The sequence below is a fragment of the Sinocyclocheilus grahami genome, unplaced genomic scaffold (genome assembly GCF_001515645.1).
Source record: "Sinocyclocheilus grahami isolate Dianchi unplaced genomic scaffold, SAMN03320097.WGS_v1.1 scaffold565.1, whole genome shotgun sequence".
Lineage (NCBI taxonomy): Eukaryota > Metazoa > Chordata > Actinopteri > Cypriniformes > Cyprinidae > Sinocyclocheilus > Sinocyclocheilus grahami.
In genome coordinates this window covers 135,293-145,285 of record NW_015505744.1, presented here as the reverse complement: position 1 = coordinate 145,285, position 9,993 = coordinate 135,293, and the positions used below count along the sequence as shown (strand labels likewise).

The window sequence follows — 9,993 nt, the reverse complement described above, 5'->3', positions numbered from 1 at the left end:
CCCCCCCCTCCCCGGTGGATATGTTTCCGGGAGGGGGAAGGTATGGCAGTGTTTTGGACTTGTTTTTCTTGTGTTACCCCTGTCTTTGTTCCTGGTTTTCCATATATGGTATTTTTCCTGTTCTCTTTTAGTTTAATGATGATTCCTGGCACCTGTGTTTGTTAATTATCCTGTGTAATTAAGTTCCTGTTTGTTCCTTCCTTGCTGTCGGGTCAATTCGTTGAGTTTGTGCGTTTGCTTCAGTTTCTATATTGGAATCACCCGTGTTTCGTCAATAAAGACTATTTCTATTTCATGCCTCCTGCATGCTACATGCATATACACATCGTGACACCTTCGTACCTTATTTACATTTATATATTAGTACCTAATTGGTACATATTTTTAGTTTTTGCCCAGTGAAAGCTTTTGTACCTTGTTTTTCTGAGAGTGTATGGTCCCAAATGTAACCTATGAGATTAAATAGGTTTTAAAAGTATAGTGCAAGTCATTGGTTCTGAAATGACACCGCAAACAGGCAGTGTGCCTCAGCCTCAGTCATATCTGTGTATTAAGCCCCATGTCTAAGCCCTGCTGACAGGACCATGAGAGGAAACAAGAGCCACGTTTGAGTCATAAATGAATGCAATATAATACATGACGATTTGTAATGGATACTTTTGTTAATCCTTCACACTTGCTCATAACCACCACAGGGAGTAAAGCACATGTCGTGCATTAAATGCGTCTAAAGGCAGTGTGTGTGTGTGTGTTTGCAGTTTTCTCCCAGTGTTCTGCTTTGCATGCTTTGTGTCTTCCTGTACCAGCCTCCAGGGCGCCCACCCCCCCCTCCCCGGTGGATATGTTTCCGGGAGGGGGAAGTTATGTCAGTGTTTTGGACTTGTTTTTCTTGTGTTACCCCTGTCTTTGTTCCTGGTTTTCCATATATGGTATTTTTCCTGTTCTCTTTTAGTTTAATGATGATTCCTGGCACCTGTGTTTGTTAATTATCCTGTGTAATTAAGTTCCTGTTTGTTCCTTCCTTGCTGTCGGGTCAATTCGTTGAGTTTGTGCGTTTGCTTCAGTTTCTATATTGGAATCACCCGTGTTTCGTCAATAAAGACTTTCTATTTCATGCCTCCTGCATGCTACATGCATATACACATCGTGACACCTTCGTACCTTATTTACATTTATATATTAGTACCTAATTGGTACATATTTTTAGTTTTTGAAAATGTACCGGCCCAGTGAAAGCTTTTGTACCTTGTTTTTCTGAGAGTGTATGGTCCCAAATGTAACCTATGAGATTAAATAGGTTTTAAAAGTATAGTGCAAGTCATTGGTTCTGAAATGACACCGCAAACAGGCAGTGTGCCTCAGCCTCAGTCATATCTGTGTATTAAGCCCCATGTCTAAGCCCTGCTGACAGGACCATGAGAGGAAACAAGAGCCACGTTTGAGTCGTAAATGAAAGCAATATAATACATGACGATTTGTAATGGATACTTTTGTTAATCCTTCACACTTGCTCATAACCACCACAGGGAGTAAAGCACATGTCGTGCATTAAATGCGCCTAAAGGCAGTGTGTGTGTGTGTGTGTGTTTGCGGTCTTCTCCCAGTGTTCTGCTTTGCATGCTTTGTGTCTCTCAGAAAGGGTTTTTAATGTTCAGCTATGTGTTTCTCTCAGCTCATGCCTCACTGGATGTTTAAGATGTTCTGTATTTTGCTTTAAACCTTAACAATGGGTTTTCCACAGATGTTCCTAATGTAATTGTCATAATGGGTTCAGAAAGGAATATTTGGACCCTGACTGTGTGTTTCTGTCTCCCTGACGTCAAAGTTTTTAAATCTTTTCAGACGGTATCAGAAACTGCAGAAGATTATGAAGCCCTGGTAAGCCCCTCCCCTCGAGCTGGATAACCCCCCTGTCACTTACCCTCTAATCTCCGGGCCGAGTCTCTGCATGATCGGGCTCTGGCCTCAGTGCTCAAAACCAATCAAAGCGATGGGAACACTTGGCAACTGCTGCAGTCACTACACCATTTTTCTGATGATTTTATGGTTTTATTGGGATATTATTTCCATGTAACCAAATCATCTTTCTTTCTTTTGCATGTGGTGTTGGGCAACATTGGTGCTTTAGGGGGAGCTTTGCACTAACCTTTGGGAAACTGTTTTTTCTTCTTCCATTCATTGACAAGGTTATGTTGCTCACATTTCCATATGATTGCAACACCCACCATTCCTCTTAAAGTTTATCAAAACACTGCTTGTTGCTTAAAGTCCTGTTGCCCAGGATCCCTCTAAAATGGTTGGTTGTCATAAACAACCAGTGACCTCAGCTAAACTCATGTCACATTTCATGTTCATTACATTTACTCAACATTAAATATCCCTTTGTGAGATTTCATCATCTCTCAATGTCACCGTGGTGATTATTTGTAGGGTTTTGCCCAATTCCAGCTGCAAATATTTCCTGCTCCCAGTGGTACATTTATGAGTTGCAACTAATGTCTTTTATTATGAGGTCTAACTTGCGCTGTATTAACTCCCTGCTACCCTCAAATACTCAACACTAAGCTACATGCAGGCAACTTTATTATGTCTTTTCTGTTTCATATCTAGGGCTCTGCCTTTTATGTTCTTTAGAAAATGTTATTATTTGTATTTATGTTTTTGTAACTCGAGATGTCTTGGCCTGAAGTGTTGTTTGTATTTATTAAATTTAAAATTTTATTCCAAATGTTATTTTATTTTATTTTGCTCAAAAGCTGTGTTTTTTGTTATGTTGTAAGTTTTACCTTTCGTTCCACCTATATTTTAATGATGAGAATAATGAAAAGGCATGAACTGAGGTATTTGTGACGATAGGGGGTGGTGTTATTCATTTTAAAGCCAAAAATCTTAACCTAGAAAGCTGTCGCACATACTGAGGATTTGGAAATTAGATTTTATCTGATTTACTCAAAACTCTGGAGTAATTCGGTCTTATTACTTAAAGGAATATTTGAGTTTTAATACAAATTACCCTATTATCGACAGCATCAGTGACATGCTTGTATGATAGTAGCTTTGCCCAGTAGAGTTACTTTCCCCCCCCCCCCATCAAATTAAGGTACAAAATTATTTTCTGTGCAATCACAGCATGCTGTTTATTGAAATTAAACATATTCATTACATTTACTCAACATTAAATATCCCTTTGTGAGATTTCATCATCTCTCAATGTCACCATGGTGATTATTTGTAGGGTTTTGCCCAATTCCAGCTGCAAATATTTCCTGCTCCCAGTGGTACATTTATGAGTTGCAACTAATGTCTTTTATTATGAGGTCTAACTTGCGCTGTATTAACTCCCTGCTACCCTCAAATACTCAACACTAAGCTAAATGCAGGCAACTTTATTATGTCTTTTCTGTTTCATATCTAGGGCTCTGCCTTTTATGTTCTTTAGAAAATGTTATTATTTGTATTTATGTTTTTGTAACTCGAGATGTCTTGGCCTGAAGTGTTGTTTGTATTTATTAAATGTAAATTTTATTCCAAATGTTATTTTATTTTATTTTGCTCAAAAGCTGTGTTTTTTGTTATGTTGTAAGTTTTACCTTTCGTTCCACCTATATTTTAATGATGAGAATAATGAAAAGGCATGAACTGAGGTATTTGTGACGATAGGGGGTGGTGTTATTCATTTTAAAGCCAAAAATCTTAACCTAGAAAGCTGTCGCACATACTGAGGATTTGGAAATTAGATTTTATCTGATTTACTCAAAACTCTGGAGTAATTCGGTCTTATTACTTATGGAATATTTGAGTTTTAATACAAATTACCCTATTATCGACAGCATCAGTGACATGCTTGTATGATAGTAGCTTTGCCCAGTAGAGTTACTTTTTTCCCCCCCATCAAATTAAGGTACAAAATTATTTTCTGTGCAATCACAGCATGCTGTTTATTGAAATTAAACATCATTTACTTACTCCCATGTTGTTCCAAAATTGGATGACTTTTTTTGTGGAACATAAAAAAAAAAGATATTTTACAGAATTGTGTTCACCACTTTTCTTATTGTTAGCTTAAACTAGTCTACAACTAATACAAATTTTGTTATTTGAAAGCTGTAATAAAATTACAGTTACAGTTGCAATTAAAGCAAATTAAATCTGTATAGAAATATTTAAAACTACCAAAAACTAATAAAAATGCCCAAAGCACAAAAATAAAACAAAATATAAAAAAGCTATCTATTAATAAAATGTATTAATAAAATTAAAGCGTAAAAATAAAATATTACAAGTAAATAAATAGTGCTAAAATTGCACTTCTGCAATAACAATAAAACTTGCTTGACTTGATTCGACACTGTTCCACAAAAGATAGAAAGTCATACAGGTTTAGAGCAATATGAGGGATTAAATTATCACAATTCATTTTCATTTTTGGGTGTGATATGCCTTTAACTTGTATTTGACCTAAATATTCCTTTGAAGACTATAGCGTATTTTGTTGTATGTTCAGCCATCATAACTGTAATGTCCCAAAAACAAACTGCTGCATGATACCACTGATCATTTCTGCCAGTGTAATTCCACTGCTGCCAAACTCTCTGGCATTCACTGCTCTTCTGAACATCAGCTGGACTGACTCCATGTCCTCCTGTTCTTCAGCTGCACCAGTACTTGATTCTTCTCGCTCGCTATCGCTCTGTAAAGCTGAGGCTTAGCTGTTCTTTCAGTGCAGGTGAGTGGTAGAGACGTGGCTAGTGGCTGTTGTCTTGTCTTTTTTAGCTTTGGTGACCTGCTCTCCTTTACACTGACGGCCTTCGTGGAGCTCATGGACCATGGCATTGTCTCCTGGGACACCTTCTCTGTGGCCTTTATCAAGAAGGTGCGTCCACATGGGTATCAGTGGAAGTCTTTTCAGAAGTTGCCAGTTTCCATGAAATGGAAAAGGGTATCAAATAGATTGCTGCAGGGATGATGTGTTTTTGTAGGTGCACTTGAACTTTGACATCACACTGGTTCCCTCAGAATATAAGTTCTGTGACCAACACAATGTATGATTCTTACACATTTTTTTCATCTTGATAATCTTCAAAAATTAACACAGCCTTGATTTTTGAAGCCTAAAAACAAATGCCAGAAGTAAAAAGCTAGACTTAAGCTGTAAAAGAGCTACACCAGGGGCACAAGACTATAATGTCACTACCATTGAGTTCTGACATCTGTCTTTATTTAAAAGCATTTTCCCTGAAAGTTTGATGAAAGAGTGTGATTATGAACACAGAAATGCTTTAAAAGTGACTAGTAAGTAGATGAATTTACTAGTTCAGTTGTCCCAGACAACTTCGGTAGTCCCATTTAGCCACTTGTTCAAGAAAAGGAAAATCTTTAAAAGTATTACTGATATATTTTATGTTGTAGAATAAAGTATGGAAGTATCTTGAGCTTGTGTTAACCACAGACCTTTTTTCAGGCATTTAACCAAAATGATTAACATTTAAAAACCAATTGACTTTGGGACAAAGGAACCAGAAGTGCATTTTACATTATCCCTGCAGCACTCATTTACAAATGTATTTATTTTTATGGTATGTAAAAAGGAAAATGTTTTAAAAGCTTTTAACAATACATGCACATATAAATTACATACAGATGTTAAAGGGTTGTGACTAAGTTGATGCTTCTGAAGAAGAAAAAATGTTTGATCATTAAAAATGGGTATTTAAAAATCTCACAATACACTGAACTGCACTGTGTTCATATTCTATTTTGATGGCACTCTAGATTTTAAACATTCAGTGTCCAGATTTCTGTGTATGCTTTTTAACCAATCAAAGCCCCTCTCACTTCATCCTCAGATTGCCAGTTATGTGTGTAAATCTTCCATGGACACTGCTGTACTCCAGAGGTCTCTAGCCATCCTGGAATCAATGGTGCTCAACAGTCAAGATCTCTACCAGAAGGTGGCTCAAGAAATCACTATTGGCCAGCTCATCCCCCATCTGCAAGGGTATGGACAATTGATAGCTCTTTGCAATTGTAGTTATCAAATTGAGATTATTTAAAGGAAAAGTTGAGCCAAAAATAAAAAATGTCACTTATTTATCCATATGGCATTTTAAACTTCTATTGCTTTTTATTTTTTGTGGAACGCAACTTTAATACATTTTGAAGAATGTCCATGCTGCTTTTCTCAATATAAAGAAAGCATATAGTGACTGTCAGAATCCAAAAATTACAAAAATGCACCACATTATTGGACCATATATCCGATGCAGCCAAGTGTGAATATGTACTTCTGGGCATCAAGCTTTAGGTGCTTAACAAACCTTAGTAACTATATGGTTTTGTTGTAAATGATGACAATTTTTGGTGAGCTTTACCTTTAATTGCCACTCTTAGTTTTTGTTTTTTTCCTCTCTGGGAACAGGACGGATCAGGACATTCAGACTTACACCATCGCAGTGATTAATGCGTTGTTCCTCAAAGCCCCTGAGGAGAAGAGACAGGTACAGCACACACACAAACCCATTTGCTGTTTTTTCCCCCCCATTTGTTTGTTGTTGTCTGGACTAAATAATGACACTGTGTCTTCATCAGGCAAGACGTGAGAAAATGTCAACTGAATCACTTCCATGTTTGTCTAAATTTTTGTTCTAACAAGCTGTGACTGTCAATAGCATCACACAACATTTTAGGCATTTAGGAAATTCTGTCCATTCATGCAGCATTTTAGTATTAGTGGGAACATAAAAATGACTTGATGCTGGAAACTTAGGGCTTAGAATGCAGATCAAGAAGTCCACTTTGTGAAAAGTAATGCAAATATGTCACTTAATTTGGCATAATTTAGTATTTTGTACCTGTATGAGTGTCTATTTGTGTCTTTGTAAGCAAGCAATGTGTGAGTTTTTTTAGCTCAGGTAATTTCCTTTCAGCCTCCACCCATATTTAATGCCTGTTATTCTTGATAGCCAATTGAGTGGAGTGGGTTAGACAGCAATCTTTAAACGAGTGGTCACATTCACCGTTATTCTGCAAATTTTACTAGGCAAAATCCAGTCATTTTAATAGGAATCCGTGCAATTATGACTATCACATAAGAGCAGAATGCAGATTTCGTAACAGGTTTAAGTTCGCACAAATTTTCTGTGTTGTCCAAGAGAGAGCTTCCAAGGGAAATGTGTCTTATACATTGCTGACTTATTTTGTCTGCAAAGTTTCTCTGAAATAACATGGATGTGGTTTTGATAAACTTAAGTGAAGGGAAAATATAAAACTAGCTCGTATTATAAGCAAAATTAGCCATATTGCTAACTCCCCTTAGACTTAGCCACTGAATTATATCACCCCTCATTCCTTCAACCATGTGCCGCTCTACAAAGATATGTCAGAAAAGCCGACGCCAGCAGAACCTGAACATGCGAAAGGAATGACAGACAGTGAGTCGGACAGAGTCTCCAAGTGTTCCGATTGGCTAACACATGCTAGCTGTTTACAGAGCCCAGGGCTGTGTGGTTTCTCAGGGCACCTATTTTTGTGATATCTGTCAGATAGTTGGACATTTTATTGCGTGGTATTAAAAAATTGCTTACAACAGCTTTAAAGGGATAGTTCACCTAAAAATTAAAATTCTGTCATTAATTACTCACCCAGCAATACAACTGAAATGAAAAGTCCAGAGACGTAGCAAGGAGATCTGTAAAATAATCCATGTGACATCAGGGGTTCAACTGTCATTTTACGAAGCTACGAGAATACTTTTTGTGCAAAAAACTAAACAAAACGTCTTTATTCAACAATTCGTCTCCTCCGCATCACCCTGTAGCGCCATTTTGGAGAGTATCCGCTGGACGTAAACCGCGTATGCTGTTATGTGTCAGCTGTGTCATGCCGGATCTGTTTCCTACGTTGTTATGATTTGATCTGAACGAAAACAGTGTATCCATGTGACACAGCTGACACAGAACAGCATACACTGTTTACGTCCAGCGGATACTCTCCAAAATGGCGCTACAGGGTGATGCGGAGGAGACGAATTGTTGAATAAAGTCGTTTTTTTTCTCTTTTGCACACAAAAAGTATTCTCGTAGCTTCGTAAAATTACGGTAAAATTACTGATGTGTCATGGATTATTTTACAGATCTCCTTGCTACGTCTCTGGACTTGGGAACATTTCAGTTGTATTGCTGTCTATGCAGGGTCAGACAGCTCTCAGATTCCATTAAAAATATCTTAATTTGTGTTCCGAAGATGAACGAAGGTCTTACGGGTTTGAATGACATGAGGGTGAGTAATTAATGACAGAATTTTCATTTTTGGGTGAACTAACCCTTTAAGTAAGAGAGAGTGACTTCAGAGTCACAGGGGGCTTGTGTAACTGCCTCATATCCTAAATGTCGATTTACAGTTTCTTCAGGTCTGTTTTGCTGACCTCTCATTTCTGTTCTACTAACAAAATGCCTCTGCTTTCTCTCGCTTCTTTTCTCTTCTCTTTTTCGGTCTCATTCTCTCATTATTTCTTCCCCTCGCTGTACTCGTAATGGTAGTTTGATGAGGACAATGTGAACATCCTTGATTGTCCTCTTACAGTAAGTGCTCTCTAGTTGAGGTAAAGCCTCTGTAGGTGATTTAACTGCTATTTGACTGAGATGTTTCATATGTTTGTAGAGCTACACCTTTTGAAGAGGTTATTGAATATGTGTGTGTGAGTCTGTGAGAACTAAGGTGACTCAGTGTTTTGTTTGATTGTAGGAGATGGCTCACATTCTAGCACAGAAGCAGCTGCGCTCAATCATCCTCAGTGTAAGTGCACAGTATACATATTACGAAAATAGTATGAGTAGTATGGCAGTTTGCCAGTCTGAACATAAACATCTCTCTCTGGTATTGCTCTCATGTAATTGATGCAGAAAATATCAGAAATTATCATTTTCTTCAAGTCCCGGGAAAGTAGTAGGTAGTAGTAGTAGTAGTGTTGTTATTTGCGTAGCTTCTTTCATACATAAAATGCAGGTCAAAGTGTTGAATATAAAACAAAAGAGATGTTTTAGAAAAGGAAAGTAATCTCTCCACAGCAGTGCAATGTTCTCCATCTGTCTAAAATTCTCTTTCTTGTTTTTCAGAATGTGATCAGGAGTAACAAACCCATAAATGATGAAATGGCCCACCAGTTATATGTACTACAAGTTTTGACCTTTAACCTTTTGGAGGACCGCATGATGACAAAGATGGATCCTCAAGACCAGGTAAACCTCTGTCTACAGCTGTAATAACTGTTCAACTGTTCGGTCCTACTTATTATACAGCTGCTTGGCCAATAAATTAATGGACATTAAATATTGATTTCAGTTTAATTATTTTATTGGTCACACTTTATTTTAAGGTCCAATTCTTGCTATTAACAAACCATTAACTATGACTTTTGCCTCAATAAACTTCTAATTTGCTGCTTATTAATAGTAAGGTAGTTGTTAATTTTGGGTATCGTGTAGGATTAGGGATGTAGAATATGGTCATGCAGTATATGTGCTTTATAAGTACTAATAAACAGCCATTATGTTAATCATAGGCATGCTAATAAGAGACTAGTTAATAGTGAGAATTGGTCCCTATACTAAAGTGTTACCATTTTATTACTTTGAGAAAGAAAGAGTGATATGAGAAACATGTAGCTATTGTTGGCCTATTGTTTTGATTGAGAGATCAGAAACAAGCTGTGTAATAATAAGGTTTTGTACCTATGTTTGTATAGGCTCAGAGGGACATCATCTTCGAGCTACGCAGGATCGCTTTTGACGTTGAGTGTGAGTCTAACAACAGTGGCAGCTTTGAGAAGCGCAAGTCCATGTATACCAGAGACTACAAAAAGCTGGGCTTCATCGTAAGTTTTCATACAAGACATTGCAATACATACACACCCACACCCACATATATATATATATTTTTTTTTTTATTTTTTTTTTTTTTTTTTAGAGAGATAGAAAGACAAAAAGACAGTAACAC

General features: G+C 37.2%; 1 protein-coding gene across 8 annotated transcripts in view; it reads left to right on the top strand.

The window, feature by feature from the left end:
• Positions 1 to 9,993, top strand: part of LOC107556334 (engulfment and cell motility protein 1-like) — a 109,010-nt gene that overhangs the window by 52,282 nt on the left and 46,735 nt on the right. For 4 of the 8 annotated variants that reach the window (XM_016239421.1, XM_016239418.1, XM_016239419.1 and 1 more), the window contains 8 exons: positions 1,843 to 1,878; positions 4,774 to 4,873; positions 5,847 to 5,998; positions 6,419 to 6,497; positions 8,538 to 8,579; positions 8,743 to 8,793; positions 9,114 to 9,236; positions 9,743 to 9,871. In XM_016239421.1, coding sequence (XP_016094907.1) covers positions 1,843 to 1,878; positions 4,774 to 4,873; positions 5,847 to 5,998; positions 6,419 to 6,497; positions 8,538 to 8,579; positions 8,743 to 8,793; positions 9,114 to 9,236; positions 9,743 to 9,871 — 712 coding nt within the window. The remainder of the gene's footprint in view (positions 1 to 1,842; positions 1,879 to 4,773; positions 4,874 to 5,846; positions 5,999 to 6,418; positions 6,498 to 8,537; positions 8,580 to 8,742; positions 8,794 to 9,113; positions 9,237 to 9,742; positions 9,872 to 9,993) is intronic. The other 4 variants (XM_016239422.1, XM_016239423.1, XM_016239426.1 and 1 more) reach the window with 4 other exon arrangements.